This window comes from Plectrocnemia conspersa, unplaced genomic scaffold (assembly GCF_051122295.1).
Source record: "Plectrocnemia conspersa isolate PC_06_02 unplaced genomic scaffold, ASM5112229v1 ptg000008l, whole genome shotgun sequence".
Lineage (NCBI taxonomy): Eukaryota > Metazoa > Arthropoda > Insecta > Trichoptera > Polycentropodidae > Plectrocnemia > Plectrocnemia conspersa.
Genome location: NW_028277172.1, coordinates 20190511 through 20209721, shown reverse-complemented (window position 1 = coordinate 20209721; position 19211 = coordinate 20190511). Strand labels below are relative to the sequence as shown.

The following is a 19211-nucleotide window of genomic DNA, read 5'->3' as shown; positions in this document are numbered from 1 at the left end:
CTGGAAATCCTAGAAGAGATTTTAGGATCGAAACTAGACTTGAATGAAGATTGAGTAGCAATAATAAGTTAATAAAATGATCTGTCAAAAAATAATGGGTAGTCACTATAGCCTTTTACATTTCTGCATATATAGAAAATAAATATGTCGGTAATTGCTTTTAGATTTAACGCTTATTTGATGTGCGATTTTAATTCGGTTGTATTTTTCCAGTTTACATTGACGGTGCCGAGATGAATTCAGTCAAATTTTTCCAGCTATCAATGCAGTGGCACACACACATCAAAAACTTCCCGATTGCGTTGATCGGAGCTCCGTTAGCGCCGGCTGAATTGTCTTAGAGCTACAACTGTGATTTTAAATTGAAATGAACGCTTGTTTAAAAACGGAAAATTTGTTATGGATCTCTATATGATTTTATTTTAGTCCTTGACATTGACTGACCTTTGTCATTATAATAATCGAGGGGTAGTCGTACAATACTTATATAATATAATGATAGTTCATACACAAATATTACGTGTAATAATGATATAATATAATCGGATAATTTCGTTTCATTTTGATATATATACAATATTTTAGATTAATAATTTTTCAATAATAATTTTAATAATAAAGTCTACCATGTTGAGAAAAATTGAGTGTATAATATATGAATTATAGTGTAGTAAATAGTACATGTTAACATATTTATTTAAAAAAAAAGTAAATTCATAAATATATATATATCCGTGATATTATAATATAATGATTGAAACAATAATTGTTATGAATTACGTTTGGCTCTTGCTTGAGTGAATAGTTTTTAAATTATTTTATGTTATAAAGGGTAGGCCGTAAGATACTTATTCTTCTCAAATTTAGACTCATTTATAATTGTATCGGTCCGCCCTATATATTAATATATATGTAAATTAACGATGAAATATTTAAAGCATTCATATAAATAATAGATGTATCGTAGGTGTTGTTAGTATTGAGAAGCTCGAATGTACACACCAGTGAGTGATTGATTGGCTTTTCTGTAGGCGATAGTTTATCTTGTAAACTTGTTGTATTTCGCTGAATGGTTATGTGTATTATTGTAAAATAAACGCACACAGATACGAACGAAAGGGCGTGAATATTTTATTCTATAAGCTCTCGTGTAATTTGTGAAACACTCAAGTATGTCAAGTAAAAATAAACTTAGGTTATGTAGCGTTCGTAATCATTACGTCTTAAAAATACAATTAAATCAATATAATCGCTCCTATATATAGACTTACTTTTTATCTAGTCATAATTCGGAAATTATTTTCGTTCGATTTTATTAAATTTTTCTTTCCAAATAATCAGTGAGCCTTCCTTTTATATATTCTTCTAAGCTTTATCGTAACCATCTGAAATAGTCCTGGGGCACTTATTTTAATTTTATTCTGATGATGCAATAATTTTAGCCCCGTTTTATGTGATATATTTTTCATATGATATTACGCAATATTATCAACTTATCAGCCATGGTATTTGTTTCCTAATAAATACGATAGTATTATATAATATAATAATAGAGGATTAATCGATAACGAAAGGAATGCTTTTTGTATTTGTGAAATAATTTTGCAATACCGGTTTTAATAGTATATTTATAATAATATATAATGAAATCTCACAAGTTGAATATATATATATATATATATATACATTTTTTTGTATGTATCAATAATCGAACTATTATAGTGACAATGTTAAATCAGCTTAGCGAATTTATTGTAAAAAAATCTCATGGATTTTGAATTGTACCAAGTAAAAACTTGTTCTATTAGGTATTTTGTATGATTAATAGCCGGTGGTTGTGTCAAAAAGTTAATATTTTTATATATGTGTGTATCTGAAGTTTAAAAAAATGTTTTTAACGCTAAAGTGACGTCAGTCAATTATTTGATACGACGGCTGAAAGTTTTTTATTGTCGCCAATATATATATATATAATATATAAATAAATTCATTGTAATTAGAGCATTTGTAACAGTGGATAAATTTTCAGTACAATAACATTTTGACAATGAGTCTTCCTGAAAAAAGAGCATCTTTTAGATTGTGCCGTTACGGCATATATCGATTTTTATCATGTGTATATATAAACATTTATTAAAATTAAAAATTTGAGAGTACCTTTTTGTAAAACTGTTTAGAATATACATAAAAGTAGGTATCGCTAAAATTCATATCAGCGTAATTCAATATTATGTATAAAAAAAATATATATGTAACCGTATAGTTGATAGTTTGTGTCAGGATCGCATTGTTAAAAATACTGTCCTTTATAAGTACAATTGTGTATACTTTCTACAATAATGCAATAATCCACTTCTTTACAATTTAAAGAATGCAGTATTAAACGTAATTTTCCAATAAAACGAAGACTGCACAAATGAGTTTAATTACAATGATTTGTACGCATTCGCGAGATAATATACGTCTTCTTTATATGAAAGTTTGTAAAACGACAACATTATTCAAATTGTTATAGAATAATATATATACATATAAATTATATAAATATACATTTCGCATTCCGTTTTGTTTAAAAGACTCAGTGTTATAAATATAATAAAAAATTTTGTCCGTTTCAGTCGAATGGTGCATTTAAAATGTTTCAAACACCGATGAGGCGAAAAGTGTACGACAAAAAGATTGAATGTAATATTATTACAATTTTTTACATGTTACATTTACAGACCCACCAGTCAAACAAGTGTAGCGTCTATAAAAAAATGTTATCATACTAAAATAAATACTTTGTTTACAATATAAAAAAAATGCTTTTTTAATACAGCTGTGGCAATTGAAAGTTTCATAGGTAATTCACGAATTCTATTATTAAAATGTGTTCTCTCCTTAAAACTTGTTCTATTGTATTTTTTTTCTATGTTCAAGTGCATCTGTGGTAATTAATAATTTACAAGATATTTCAACTCAGTTGCACGTTAGCCTCGGTTATGTAAAGAGAAACCCAATATCATGAAGAGATCTAAACAAATGTCGATCACGGTAAAATCTAAAATAATAGCATATCTTGAAGAAAAGGTTTTAATTATAGAGATAGCACGAAGAGTGGGGCTTAGTGGTTCTGCTATTCGAAAATTTATTAAAAAATATCGCGAAACATAAATTCTAGAGAGGCTGGTCAGAAGCGTATGACGTCTGCTCGAGAAGACCGCAGAATAAAAAATATTGATTCAAAACTGCTGCCGAAATACAAACAGAATTGCAATCTACTTCAAACTCGAATATTTCGAGACAGACAGTGAATAGACGCTTGGTTGAAACTGGATTTAAAGCACAAAATCCAGCAAAAAAACACTTTAATAAGAAAATGAAAAAGAATCGCCTTGAATAGGCAAAAGCTCATCGCCATTGGACCGTCGAATTTTGGAGAATAGTGGCTTTCTCCGACGAATCCAAATTTAATCTGCTTGTAGCAGATGGTAAGCGACTGTGCGCCGTAGAAAAAGTGAAAGATTTCATCCCTTATGCATTAATTGATACATCAGGCACTCACCCTAATTAACCAGGTTTCAATATGCAAAAAAATTTCAATGTTGCAAAATTCACCATTCAGCTTTTCTGGAAACACCTGTAAATATTTATAAATAATATTTTATAGCGTTATCTTTCAGCTGTTTTTTTCTGCGAACGCCAAATTTTGCTGTATTTAAACGGAAATTGGAAAATCTTTAAATGAGATTTTGTTATCAATTGTTCAATCTTGTAAAATTCGCAGTTTTTATTGCTCCATCTAGCATAGAAATAGAAAAACAGCTAAAAACAGAAGTCATTTTTTTCGCAAAAATTAGGAATAAATATTTTTTCCGTTTTGTTTAAAAGACTGTGTAATAAATATAACAAAAATTTTATTACAAATCAAAACCAAAAACTGAAAGAAAACGAAAACAAGTACCCAGGAAGATGTATCTTGGTTCGTGAGTCCCTTTAAAATCGTCGAAAAACGTCTTCAAAGCTGGCTGCTGAAGCCTCAGCAAGCGCATGGCCATCTATTTATTCGCGGACGGTAAGAAGAAGCGGTGGCGTAGCTATGGGGGGGCGGATGGGGCGGGCCGCCCCGGGCGGCACTTGCTTGGGGGCGGCATATTCGCGATGGGATCGTCTAGTGTGGTTTTTAACCATGAATGCACTAAAACATATACGAATCCACGAATAACAAGAGTTTAATAATAACCAATTTATTGTTTTAAGAAATGCTGATTTTATGACCCTGCAAAAAATGTATGGGGGGGGGGGCAGTAATTTTAAGGATCACCCTGGGCGGCACATACCCTAGCTACGCCACTTAGAAGAAGGCTCAACGATGTGGAACTCAGAAGTTGTAAAGCCCGACACAAACCGTTTCTTTCATAAATAAATAAAGCTCGAACGTTAGAGTGGGCCCGAAAACACCGAGATTGGACGAAAGTCCTTTGGTCCGATGAATCCAACTTTAAAGTAATTTTAAACTAATATTGGTTAAAATATTTTTTTTTTTTATTTGTATATATTTTATTTATATATTTGTGTATATTTTAGTCATGAGTTTTCACTTCCTATAGCTATTATAATTTGGAAAAGTTCTTTGCGAAAATAGACAGTAGTAATTATCAGGCGCAAATGGTGAGATGCATTCTCTTTCGCTCCCTCGCGTGTCAAATGACGAGAGTCAGTGAGTCTTATTTTTTAGTCCTATTTTCCACTTCCTAGAGATTTTGAAAAAAAATTTGTGAAAATGTCAATCATTAAGCGATTAATATAAAGTATGTTTTAGAGATATAGAGCTTTAAAATGAAATGAAACATAAAAATCGTTGTAATAGCCATGGTATTAGCTTTATCGGAAAGATAATTTTATGCCATTAATGTTTAAATATGATTTTAAGCATATGGGCGCCGCGACTTGTTCGAATAAAGCGAAATCTGGAAATCCAATTTTCGAGCAGCTAGGGCCGTATAGCAGCAATAATGCGGCGAATGTTGGCTTACAAGTCGTCCGTCGTCTCTAGTTTATCGGCGTAGACTAGCGACTTCACATATCACCACACAAAATAATCTAAAGGTGTTAAATCCCACGACCTTGGAGCAAAGCCGGCCATAGGGGCAAGCATTTCAGGCGATCGCCTGGGGCGCTAGATCTTGTGGAGCGCCGTGATACCAAATATTCAGTTAAAATTATCAAACAACATTGTTAAGGAATATAATCTGATATTATTTCCCACGTTGATGCGCTAACCTAAGCGATTCGCTGTAAAGCAATAAAAACATGCATATATTATTTATATTTAATGCAAATTCACAAGGGTGGGAGCCGCGAAGCCGGGATGTTGAAAGATTAACAGTATGGAGAGGAGAACACCGACGGCGATCCTACATGGATTAAGTTCGCTATTAAAAGACTAAAGTTCATATATACCAGTCATAAATTGGCTAGGTACACCGTTCCATATTTTTTAACTTTATATAAGTCGAGCATCATCAACCGTTCGCCGATTAGGTTAGGTTCACTATCGCATTTTTTAAACTTCATATAAACCGAACAGTCACCGGTTGCAATCATATTTTTCTTCCAACTTCCTTCCAGGAGTCTTCCAACTCTGATGAAGGTGGATACACTTTCTTCTTGGAAGAGGTTGTAGAGCTCCCGATTGTTTCGTATACCCCATTTGCTCTCGTATATAGCGCCATATATCCTGCGGAGCACTTTCCTCTCGAACATGTCAAGCAGCCTTTCGTCAGCCCTGGTAAGTGTCCAGCTCTCTGAACCATATTTCAGAATTGATCTGACGTTTTGTAGAGCAATATTTTTGTACAAGATAGTGTCCGCAAATTGATTTGTTTTATTAGGCTGAAATAGCATTTATTTGCTGACACTACTCTTCTCTTGATCTCCTTGCTGACATCGTTTGTAGTTTCGAGGTATATGAAGACATAACCAACATGTATTTTGTTTTTGTTTCACACCATTTTAAGGGGTGCCTAATACATAGATTCATAAATAAACTATTTTATCATATCTTAAATCAATGTATTTTTTATATATACCTAACAATATAAATAATAATAACTGTATTCTACAAATATATTTTATAAATAAATATTATCATCTGAGATTAATAGCATTAAAAATATGTAACAAATTGAAGTTCGTTTAAATGGGAAAATTATGCTGCACATTCGCCTTTCCATTTTCTGCGCAGAATGAACATTGGTCTCATCCTGCGAATTTCGCTACAAGGAACACATAACACGTAGGTCTTTTTCTTGATAATGCAATATGGCTAAAGCAAAAATTTTGCATAAAATGGATTTAAAAATATATATATTTAGATTCAATGATTCTAAGAATGTATTACTAGCATGAGATTAGAAGTAAAGTATAAAATAAAAACACATTTGATTTATTAATATAATTATAATTTAACATCAATAAATATGTAGTAATACAATATACAAAATTGGTATAATAGCAGAAGTTTTATCAGTCTTTGATAATAATAAATTGGCCGGATAATCCGTCAGGTCCGTCTAATCCTCCTTCTGGTAATATATATTCGAGAGGATCATTGGCTCTTTCGACGCTCATTTCCAGCAAGTTTAAATTGCTGGTGCACAAGTCTTTCAGTTTCCATATGGCAAGATACTTTGATTTTCCGTGTTTGGCTGTCACGTAAACGTCGTCTAAGTTGTAATCTTTTTTTGGGATCAGCACACCGGTGACGAGCGCCCAATGAGCCGAATGACCGTTTTTCAAACAAGGCGCACTATTTTTATCAGAATCATAGCTAAAATGGTGGTTAAAGAATTATATAGTTGTAAAAATGGTATTTATGATGTACTTATAAGAGTGGAAAAGGACATAATAAACACTTTTTAAAAGGATACGGTACCAAAATTTTACATCCGTCAATCAGAGCGTCAATGTGCTTCTGGTCGGTTAGCTTTCCTTTGAAATGTTCGGCTTTAAACGAGTCCAGCTCGAGTTTCTCTTTGGCAAATTCGCAAAGGTGAAACATGTTTTTCACGCTAAACATTTCTCCATTGTTGGTGTACCCCATCAGCTTGGCGTGACTTAGAATCTGGTCGGGCATCATCATTTGACGCAGGGTCATACTGAGCGCGACTATACCGCACATGGGGCCTACTTGTAGCAACGATTCGTAGTAGGTGTAGCGCCATATATCCGGCTCTTTCAGAACAAAGATGGTATTTCTAGAGCACGCCTCTTCTAGCTCCGGCTCGTTTGCGGTCCATAATACAGTCTCGATGATCTTTCTTAGTAAAGGAAAACGATTTTTGCGCTGGGGGGCTTGATCTTTCAGTACTGGCGGAGGGGGCGGAGGCGGCGGCGTCTGACAGCCGCTGGATGACATTTCGCCTCTGTTGTTTTTCCGCAGTGTTGCTACTATGGTGAAAATTTTCAACAACAAAAAAAACTTATCGTTACATTTAAAAATAGAGCCGTTTATTTTGAAAGTGGGGCAAGTCCATATTATGTTATTGTTCGATAATTAATGGTTTGAGTTTCAACTGATTTAAAAATATTAATAAGACTTATTTTATATCGTTAACGGTCTTTTTTCATAAAAATTTCATATGCAATAATTATATTCGCGTATGGGTAGTATATAAGACAATAAATCCAGCATATCTTTGTATTTGTCCTTAATAATAGGCCTAGTTTTTTCATTTAAAGATAGCAATGTAATTTTTTCGAAAATCTTTGGCCTCCCCGTTTTGGTGATAAATCAATAGTTTTAAATTGTGAATCAATTTAGATGTTTTATAATTCAATTTATACGGCGCATTGCTTAAAACTAGTATCCAAAAGATTTTCAGCCAGTTGGCATTTTTGATACTTTTCAAAATTGCCTCCTCCAGAGATTTGGTTGAATTAAAGTCTTCACTTTTCATTTCGTGTAGTAAAAATGGATTTTGTTTATGACATGTTTGTATTAATTTGTAATAATCGTTGGGATTGTATAGAAAATTGGATTTTCGAATAGCCATTTCTTAATCGCGATCATTTGCCAAGAATATTCCAGAGAATAAGAATTTATGGTCAATAATATTTATTGTTATCGCTAGATCGAACAATTTTTATCCACATTAAGGCCAACTTTATATTTATATTTTGACCAGTGCACAGATCGCTATTAGTTTTAAACAACAAGAAGCTACTTCTTGAGATCCTCTGGGTGCAGTTGGTTCATCCCAGGTATACATATGAATTTCATCATCATGTAAATTGTAGAGACCTTGCTTTAAGACATATGTTTCGCTTATAGTATGAAACAGAAATTGGCAATTTAGGGTATGGTAGTGCTTTTTGAAAATTTAGTGTAAAAGCAAAATAGTTTCCTGAATTTTTTGAGACTAGCGCTTTATCTTCTTGTAATGCTTTTCTAGCTAGTTCGGCATCTTTTAAATCAAGTTTATGTTGTTTCATCAGATTTGTGTTTTCTTTAATATTGCGTGTAGTTTTAATTTGCATATTGAGCGAATCGCACTTTTGGCACGTGTCTTTACTTAGATGATGAAAGTGCAAATTAAATTCTTTGTTAAGAATATACCCATAAATTTTCTCCTTAACATAACTTGAGTTATTTTTTTTACATTTATCAACTTATAAATTGTACATTTTTATTATATTAAATTCAAAGTTTAAATACTTTTTATTTGGATTGTAAGACCTTGTATAATATCTTTCTGATTAAGGAAAACTCTCAATGTGTTCCTTCGCGCGTTTTACTTCTTCCTCATTGGTTTTCCTGGAGAAATCTTCCATTCTACCGCGAAAACCTTCTTCAAAATTTTGTTGCATTGAGAGCACGGTCCACTCTTCCTTTAGATATATTAAATGTTTTTAAAAAAATCATTTGCATACTAAAATGTTTGCTTCTTTAGTACCTAAATAATATTTTAGGGACGGTGATGGTGACGGGTGGCAATCAGACACAGATTTAGCCGCTGCACTAGTATTTTATTGAATTATACTTGCTTACATTTTAAAAGGCCGGACGCGAGAAGATGCGTTTGAACGTCAGGAAGGTTGCCAGTGTAGAGAAATTTTATCACGCCAGTGCTACTAAAGTGTCGACCAGTTTTGGCCATAACAAATTTAAATCGGCCCCATAATATTTAAAACTGCAAGTCCTTCACGTTCCCCTGTAATTTATCGGTCGCATTCTTCACTTAGTATACTTCTGTGTAAAACCATTAATCTGTTAGACTCCAAAAAAATTCCAAATTTCCTTTCCTCGTAACTATAGAAACTAATTAACATGGCGCGCTTTTCAATGTTTATTAAAATTATTTTAATAAGAACACTAGTCATTCCGCTGTGTGGTTCGGTTAAGAGCGGGCATACCCTCCACGCACTACATAGTCTGACTCGCTCTTCACTCAGTTAAGCCACTACACAAAATACAGAAGAGGGAGCCCCTCATCAGCAGTAGAAGTTCTAAACGCACATACGTACAATGGGCACGTTGTACGAAAACGTGCCCATTGTACGTTTGACAATCAACGACAGAAATAACATTTATGGATGGGGGGGGGGCAAGTGGGGACATTTATTTAAATATATAATTGTAAGTATGCAATTTTTCAAATGACAGTCATCATTTAATAAATTATTATTTACGTAAACACAATAATTTACCGTGAGAACATCGGTGATCAGTGCAGCACGGCATATGTATCGTGTATTTCAGCTGCTAGGGTCAGTCATCTCTGGCCCTAGACTCTGTACATTTTTTTGACGCGTGTCTTACTAAGCTACTAGAACCGAGCCGTCGCTACGGCACGAAGAGCAGGTTGCTGTGGGCTCGTTCACATAGAATTCCATCATTTTGTACTAGTTATTCTAATCTAGTACCGTTTTTATACGTACAAGCGCACGGTTCTTGACTATTTTATTAATTTTCCCCTGTTGTAACGGTCGAGACCAAAATATTATTAATCGAGTGTAGAATGAGATCATGCTATGCCTTTTTGTCATTGTTTATACACGCACACAAATTTTTATTTTTAGTGTCATACTTTGATATTTTATAAATTTAATCACATGCCTTTCTTATGGTAGAGATCATATTGACCTTCCTGTATCTTGCCACGAACATGCTAACATTTTCTTGTCTTCTCTCTCCCAAACAGGAAGACTACCACAAATTATTTTTCCTATCAGAAGGCAGCTTTTTCTATTTATTCTAATTGTTCCACATGCTCCAGTTTCCTTTTATTGTAAATTATCAAACAATGCTACACTACTGTAAAAGTTACCCACTTTACTAAGAAAAGGGCATATACTTTGTCTTATAATATATGCCCTTTATCCTTGAACCCCTCCATTAAATTGGGCACAACTCTGAACGTAAGCCCTATTTTGTGATTTGGTTGATGTTCTTTTCAACTATATATGTCAAATTTTAATAAGAAGCCCGTCTCCGAATCAGTGACTACACTTATCCCCCTTTTTGTACAGGATTTTGTTGGCATCATTGGTACAAATTTCCTTGTTGCTAGTAAAGGTTACTATATTACAAACCAGTATTGATAAACTCTTATACGTTCTGTTCAGCAGTGATCCCTCGATACTCTTCATGCAGCAGAATCACCCTAGTTATGTATGGGGCATATCACTTGCTTGTTTAAGTCTTCAGGCATTGCTTTTTAATTATTTGATGTATACATTGGAAAAGTTCAGCTCCGCCATACTTGAAGATCTCTGATGGAATTCTGTCACTATCGAGAGATTTATTATTTCTCATATTGGTCTTTAAAACATCTTCAACTGATGGTACATGAAGATCGTCCATTTCATTTTGAACTTTAATTTTTCCCTTTCGTTTTGACATTCTATATTACCTTCTACGACACTGAGTAACTTCTGGAAGTGATCAGCAGGTATCTTAGCAATTAAATACATTGTGTTTGCTTAATACATTTAAAACGTCCTATATGTTTCTACATAATCGATTCACACAACCTATAGCAGTGAAGACAGCAATGTGTGTAACGCTATTTATTAAATTGCGAAGCTCTGTCAAATAAGCTTCATGGGGTCTTTTTCTACGGCCTGCGAGTCACTCAAAGGACACTGAAGGGTTGGATATATATCTTATATAACAAGGCCTCATACATAAATCAGTGCAAAATCCAAGCTTTGGGCAACACTGGTAAAGCTTTTAATTGATCCAACTTTGACAGAAAGTATTTATTTTATTGTTTCGGCTTATTGCAATTTCACTATGAAATATTTCTGAGTTGAAAATCTTCACATCCATGAAATATAAATTATAGCAATATTTATTTTGATAAAAAAGTTTTATCGAGCATGTTCTGAACTTGACCTAATTTGTAACCTAATAATACAAAATAGATAGATAAAAATATCAGCCTTGACTTTAATGTGAACTGTAAATCCAAAATAATAAATTCCCAGCTGCGTATGTATAATAAAATACCTCAATTTAAGAATTGTATTTTTTTACCATCCTAGTTCAAAGCAATATTTTCTAAATTCGGCTAAAATTACAACTAACATTTTTTTTTAAATATAGAAGGATTATAAAACTAAAAGTCAACACTGCATTGCTGAATATTATATATTATCAATAACATATTTATGATTTGCAAAATAAACATGCGTAAAAGCTAAAATCATAAAATGCTTTTAAAATAAAATTGTATTACGAAGCGATTAATCAATAATCTCAATCATTTTAATCTTCTTGAACGTATGTTAATACTATCGCCGACTTCGGAGACACCAAAATGTTTGACGCCTTAAGCTTAGCCCTAAAATTATTAAAAAAAACAAATATTTATAAAATTGCTAAATCACCAATTTTAATTAATTGTAAATGAAACTCACTTGGCAGCCACATTTTCGACAGCGTAGCTCTTGCTGAGTAAATTGACCGTCATTTCCGACGGTATCTTGTTCATGAACGTCATATTTGCATGCGCCACAGAAGTTGTGGGGTTGTATAATACGACGATACCTGGATTTCCAGATTTTAATCTAAAACATAATACACAAATTAAAATAACTAATAAAAACAATAATATTTTTGCACTGATGAAGATTGATTAGATTTTTGTTAAATACTTACGAAGTCCTTAAGTAAGCACAAACAAACAATAGTATATTACCATTTTGTGCTTTCCTTTTAATAATTAATTAATGAAAATAAGAGATGTAAATACCTTGTGTAGGCAAATATTGTGCCGTTGGATATGATCGTGTTGTTATATTCTCCATGTAACATGCTAGGAGATGAGCGTAGCCCTATTAGTGTTTTATATTCTGGGTCAATCTAAAATAGAGAAGTTTTTAATATGATTTTTTATTTATAACATATTTATAAAGCAATAATTAAACTAACCTCGCTAGTACCGTTGTCCACAAGCATCACTTGATTCCAAGTGACAATAGGTGTGCCCGGTAAGAGCGATGTGATTATCCTAAACTCTGAAGACGGTTGATTGTCTTCAGTCTTGTACTGCCAAGCAGGCCAAGATTTGTTTCCGAACAGATTGAACGTCTTCTGCAACGATTCTTGCAGCTTTAGCGCCGTGAAACTGTTCGGATTCTGTTTGATTCCCCTCGAAGCGTGAGGTAAATCGACCACCAATTTTTCTATGATCGACGTCGGAGCGTCTTTGAGGTCGTCCTTGAGCATGAGAAGACCCTGCCCGTTGGTGACATTATATACAATGTCCCTCCAATGAGCGATGAGATCGACTATACCGGGTTGATAAGTCGTTCTGTCGTGGATGTTGTATGAATATTCTGTATGAACACTTTTCGCCTCAGGATTGGCAATTTCGTCCTCGAACGATTCGCTCACTAATAAATGTTTAGCTTTGCTCAATCTGAAAGGAAATATATTATGAATTTTGTAATAATGGTTTTATTCACATTGTAATTTGTGTATAATGTACCTGACACCACTGGCCCCGTTTTCTAACCAAAATTTAAGTACTTTGTCAAACTCTTCGATGACTTCAGGATTTCTAAAGTTCAAGTCGGGTGTATTCGAACTGAACTGATGCAGATAATATTGCTTTTTCTTTTCGGAATACGTCCAAGCTGATTCGGTGAAAACAGAAACCTAAAATAAAATGTTTATCATTTGTAAAAAATAAGTTCCAGGTTCAATTCCCAATGAGATAAATCTTACTAAAATTACATGTGATATGTAGAAACTACGCATAATTAAAACTATTGAATAATATTAACAGATAGTCATTAAAGCTAGTTGTTAAATTATAACTTATATATTAAAAATATGTGACAGTTGAGTATTCAAATAAAGTTTCTATTCAATGATTTGGCTATTATTAATTTTATTAAAATTAATTATATGTGTTTGTATGCAAAAACATGAAAATTGGTGGATAATTACCCAATTGTTGGGTGGCTCAATTTCTCCATTGTCCAAATGTTTCACATCGCGCCACACAAAGTAACTTTTATACGGTTCTTCCCCGAGCTCGCTCTTATTGAACCAATCACTTGTTTTGTTCACGTAATTCGGAGTCAAGTCAACAATCCAACTGCAAAATTAACGCTTATGATAACTATTTATATTTATGTATATATTTAAAAAAATGCATGATCACAATCATACCGTATGTTATTTTTCTTTGCGTTCTCGGCAAACTCCTTTATGCCGGCTATGTCATTGAGCGCCGGAATATCATAGGTGTGAGCACCATGGCTAGGATTTTCGGGAATTATTACACCCGTGAATGTTTTCTGGAGTAAAGGTAGTTTAGAAGTGAGACTCGAGAAATAAGCTTGATTGTCTTGGACGTTGTCTTCGGGGGCGTCCAGGTCGATCATGGGACCCGTCTGCCACCAGGTCTTGGGCGGAGGCGGAGAGCACTTCGGCGCTTCTACAATTATGTAAATGGCTCCGGCCAACATGCCCACCCAGAGCAACCAAAAGAAGATGAACACGCACCAACGCAGGCGAACCCAGAATGGATCGTTGCAGTACTTCATTAATTCTTCTTTGGTGAGTCCGGTGAAAGCCTTTATATAAAATAATAAGTTATTTGAAATAAATCGAATAATTTTATGGTATAATGTCATCGATGATACTAACTTCTTTAATTTGCAAGACATCAATTTTTGTATCTCCGTTCTGTTGATCGGCAATGAATTTAACAGCTGTCAAATCGGTTTTGATCGGAAGCTTTTTATCATCCTCCATCAACATCTTTTCATCGGCGCCATCTTGTAAGGCGTCAGCAGTTTCTTTGACCATGTTGGAATTCTGTTGCTTCTTAAAATCTGTTAAAAAATATAAATTTAGCAATGAGACAGTCAAACCAATACATGAGATAAATTGTCACTTCGGGATACCCAAGAATTTGAAGAACGACTAAACTTACAACTTTCGAAAACCATTAGCGTTAACTTCACTGCGTACCTTAATTTATGAATGTTGTTCGAGACACATATTGAAACAATACTCATTGTCTCATACACTAAATAGTATTATCATAATTGGAAAGCGACCACAATGGTTTCGCTTATAAACAGCCACCTTTTCATTTATAGTTAAAAGCTAAAATATAAGTAATATAAACAAAGTAAATTGTCGCAGCGTCTCTACAGAATAAATTAATATAAATTGGTATTCTTAGTCTTGAATTAAATGAACGTGGTACAATACTCAGTGTTGAATACGGCTTAATAAGATGAGAAGGAAACTCTCAAGTACCAAAGTCGATTGATTAAATTAACTCCGAGAGCATTTTTTCAATTGATTAACTTGATACGCATTCAAACAAACAATTCAATTCAACCATAACCCTGTTTTTAAACATTCCACGCGATTAATTTTACTATTGCGTCAGTCGCCATCTTGAATCGCCATTTTGAATGAAAAAAATGTGCAAAAATATCAACTTCTATTTGCGAAAATATTTTTTTAATATACTTTAAACACATATATTCATCATCTACGATACATTCAATTGAGCATTAATCGTTTGAGGTTATCTTTCGCATCGGCAATTTGTTACAAGTGCCAGATAATCGATCGTCGATGAAATGCTGCAAAAAGAAAAAAAACATGAAGCTCACCATCAGGATCAGGCACGGTCTTGTAAGTCCCCGTTTCCAAGGGCTCCGCCTCGACGGGACTACGCCCTTCTGGCATTTTACGATTCGATAAAACAGCGAGCGCGCGACCGTCCAACGGCAAGGTCCGGGCGCTAGTGATGCGACGAAAGTACCGTTGCTATATTTTCTCAGATAGGGATGTGTCATTTTTAAATATTGTGACTGCAATTTATATAATCAAAAATTAACCGAACCGTGATATTTTATCACTAAAAATTAACGGATAACGCTTTTTTAAGTGTATTTTTGTGTTTCAATAATTAAATTTTTTAATCAATATAGCATAATTTTAAATTTTCATAAAATAATTAAAATTATGTTGTTTAGTTTTTACGTTAAAAAAATATTTTAACATGAAATATAAAATATTTGTTGTGCTATTTGTGCTACTTTGAAAATACGTTTGTTATATTTGGTTTTAACAACGTGAAACGCGACCATTCATTAATGTATAAAATAAAATTATACGCATTTATTTTAGCTCTATAACTAATTTATTTTGTCAGCAATTAAATATTTAATTATTTTTGTATAAAAAAATCGCATGTCATTTTAATGTCATATTTTTTAATTTGGCTCTAACAATAAAAAATGCGGCTATTTACAAATTTGCAGAATTCAAAGAAAGATTTATTATTAATCATTATAACGCTCGTTATTTTAAGCGTTGTTGTTAATTAAGTTAACGGTAAGTTATTATTATTATAGTTACGTAATAACGTTTTGTTGTGATGCTTGCTAATAAAATTTATCTAATACTAATAAAATACAAATTTAGCGGTGAATTGCTTTTTGCCTACGTGCTCGTACGCTTTACACGTGGCGGATGAATTTAAAATTAAATTCTCCGCGTGGTAGAATCGCACGTATACAGGGCTGCCACCCGTATAATATATATAACATTGCATAACCATAATAAAAACTTTTATTGAATGATTTATTTACTAATAAATTTTAAACATACCACATGCTATTTTTAACTTAAGATTAAAAATAGTTTATGTATATATTATGTACATATTTTGAAGCACATAAGCATACTAGTTATATAGGCTCGCCAGAACGGGCTCACGCAGCAGGGGTGTGTCGTAAATTAAAAATATGATGCTTAAATTATTCAGAATCTAAGTATAGAGAAATGTCTCTAAGATCATAATATTTGGTTATATTGCCCAAAATATGATGTAACTTATAAAATAGTTGTTTTATTCGAAAAACACATTTAAAAGATAACTATACCCTTTATTTTTCGTAACCGAATAATTAAGAATAAGTAAAATATTAAGCTTGGTAGAAATACAAAAAGGATACTAAATAATTTAAGTTAAAATAACATATTTACCAATATTTCAATTTACAATTCTAAAATTTACCTTATTTGTGTATATGCAATATAAATCTTTTTTTGAGGTTTGTTTGTGTAAGCCAGTAGTTTTCAACACAATTTCAAAATATCCAAACTTTTTCTGATTGTAATGTGTGTATGAAATTTAAAAAGGAGTGAAAAAAAAGACACACGTATATTAAAAAAATGGTTGTGCGAGAGCTATTAAAATGCGCAGTATAAAAAGCTTATTTAGTATAAGTATTTTACTAAATATAAAAGTAATTAAATAAACACTACATTTATACTTACAACCTCTGTAGGGCTGTAATTGAAATAATAATTTGTTTTAGTTTATATCTATTTTTCTATTTTTATATGAAAAATATATTATTTTATATTAGTTAAGCGACACAGTGTTTGCAAATTATTTTCAGGTCAAACTACAAATAAAATATTAAAAAAAAATATATTTGTTTTGCTGTAGGAATGTTTTAAAATAATTATCTAATAAATTGTAAACCATTAGCGGGGACCGATGTTTTAGTAAATATTTACTTTATCCGTAATGTTATCAATACGATATTTATTGTTATTATGTTGAATAAAATTACCTTTATATTTAATGATTATTTTTCTAAATGATGGAGTTTACTGCACGAGTTTATTATAATTATATCTGCAAATAATAATAAAAACATTTAATTAATGCATTGAGCTCAAACGGCTTATGTTATATTAATAATAATATGATTAAAAAGATGTGAGAATTTCTCACCTTATTTTAATGTTGTATATTATATAAATAAAAAATACACATCTCATAAAATATAAAATTTAAGTTGGACTGTGCAATATTTTAGTTACTAAGTAATTATTTTTTTTTAATTTTTTATATTGTACGTGGATATTCAAAACAAACTCAACATTAAAAAAAATGGTTAAGGAAATTGTAAGTTTATTCTAAAACAAGGGTACTTGTTTAGAATGTTAGTGTTACCCTCAGAAACCAACGGTTATGAACTCTCCGCTGCGATACATTGCTGGTTAGCGGCCAACAACGTTTTGCTATATAAATACGTTTTAAAATTTAAACTAGTTAGGTGTGAACGAACGGTTGAGGGCAGCGAGTGTTGGTCAAAACATTTAAGCCTTTAATGTAAGATAAGTCTTGATGACAATTTATATAGTCCTCCTCAGTGGCATAGCGATGACGGTGTCTGAACTCCCCCCCCCCCTTAGCGGAGCGCAGACAGTGATTTTATGTTAATTAAATATAAATTACAAAAATTATCTTGCCTTTTTTCTTGGCAACCCCCCCCCCCTCTTGATAAAATCCTGGCTACACTACTGGTCCTCCTTTTAGGTAGATTCGTTGCATAGAGTTATTCATAAGGTTCTTATTGTTTTGACTAACGATAGCTCGCTGTCGCTTGTTCACACCTAACCTATTTAAATTTTAAAACGTATTTATATAGCAAAGCGTTGTAGGCCGCTTTTGTAGCTGTTAGGGGCAAACCGGCAATGTGACGCAGCGAAAAATGTATAACCAATGGCTTCTGATCGTGACGCCGAAATTCTAAACAAGTACAATAATAAATTCTAATATTTGGTATTTTATTCCTATTAAATATTAAAAACTAAACAAATAATCTTTTTATTTTTGTTAGGCAAACATAAAAGCTGTAAAATATATCATAAAAAAATTAACAATAAAAACAAAGTGTTTAGGCCTACAAATATGAGTAAATAAGTATTTTGTGTGTTTTATTCTTAAATGCCATGTTTCATAAAGAAAGTTATTAACGAAATGTAAAAATTTGGAATATTTTAGTGACATCATAAAAACTTACTAACTATTATAAAAAAATAAATATTCTTAAAAATATTACGTTTGCGTGATACATATAGGTTTTTTTAAATTAAACGAGTTAAGAATAAAAAACAAATAATTTTTTCAGGATTCGCGACTTAATCCCTTTCAATGGTTCGCGACTGTTATGTTATATCGATTGATATACAAGCTGGGCCGGCTTAGGCGGTGGATTTTTGCGCTTTTGATATGTTTATACATTTTTGGCGTTTCAGTAATATATTGATATGAGAAATATTAAAATTAAATTTAAATTGATTATTTTCAAATTTATATAATACCACGCGTACGTATTGTAAGGCGTCGTCTTACGGATACTTGTATGTAATTTTCTTTAAGACAAAGTATTTAGTAGATCTATGAATAGATGGAAATATTTACATTGTAATAACACAGAATCCATTATCAGAAACTCGTTGGAATGTAAAATAGATAGCTTTAAACGACTCGTTTGCAGTTAATTATACTAATATAAGCTTTAGAAGAAAAACAGAGCAAAACTTATTATCAGTAACAATACATATAAATGCATATGAATTTGTAATGCTTTTGATTATTAGATAATAATGTACAAAAATAATATCAATAGTAAAATATTCAGAAAATGTGCAATACAAATATTTTCAAATCATCGTAACAGTGGTTTAGAAAATGTAAATTGGGCATAAATTTAGAACAGTGAGCATTTTTAAAAGCGAAAAGAAAAACTTTCAAATATGAGAGTGGCAATAAAATTGGGAATGATGCAGAGAAATTAAAGTAATAGATTTTGCGATTGTTAGTATGGTTTTCTACCAGGGCGTCGAACCGTTATTTATTCGTTCCAGTTCAATTAAAAAA

The 19211-nt window shown here is 32.3% G+C and overlaps 3 protein-coding genes across 6 annotated transcripts in view; 1 reads left to right on the top strand and 2 right to left on the bottom strand.

Moving 5' to 3' along the window:
* Positions 1–560, top strand: part of KrT95D (phosphofurin acidic cluster sorting protein KrT95D) — a 100794-nt gene extending 100234 nt beyond the window's left edge. For all 4 annotated transcript variants that reach the window (XM_088189298.1, XM_088189297.1, XM_088189296.1 and 1 more), the window contains one exon: positions 214–560. In XM_088189298.1, the coding sequence (XP_088045424.1) occupies positions 214–341 (128 nt within the window). In that variant the 3' untranslated portion in view covers positions 342–560. The remainder of the gene's footprint in view (positions 1–213) is intronic.
* A 5869-nt stretch (positions 561–6429) lies between these two features.
* LOC148233298 (actin maturation protease) lies at positions 6430–8113 on the bottom strand. Its single transcript, XM_088189332.1, has 2 exons — positions 6915–8113; positions 6430–6814 (listed from the first exon to the last, which is right to left on the bottom strand). Exons 1-2 carry the CDS (start codon positions 7400–7402, stop codon positions 6511–6513), a joined length of 792 nt encoding a protein of 263 aa, XP_088045458.1. The 5' UTR covers positions 7403–8113; the 3' UTR covers positions 6430–6510.
* A 3507-nt stretch (positions 8114–11620) lies between these two features.
* CD98hc (CD98 heavy chain) lies at positions 11621–15271 on the bottom strand. Its single transcript, XM_088189299.1, has 9 exons — positions 15136–15271; positions 14150–14337; positions 13670–14076; positions 13445–13595; positions 12981–13150; positions 12422–12911; positions 12243–12352; positions 11908–12057; positions 11621–11831 (listed from the first exon to the last, which is right to left on the bottom strand). Exons 1-9 carry the CDS (start codon positions 15209–15211, stop codon positions 11756–11758), a joined length of 1818 nt encoding a protein of 605 aa, XP_088045425.1. The 5' UTR covers positions 15212–15271; the 3' UTR covers positions 11621–11755.
* Between the last annotated feature and the right edge of the window lie 3940 nt (positions 15272–19211).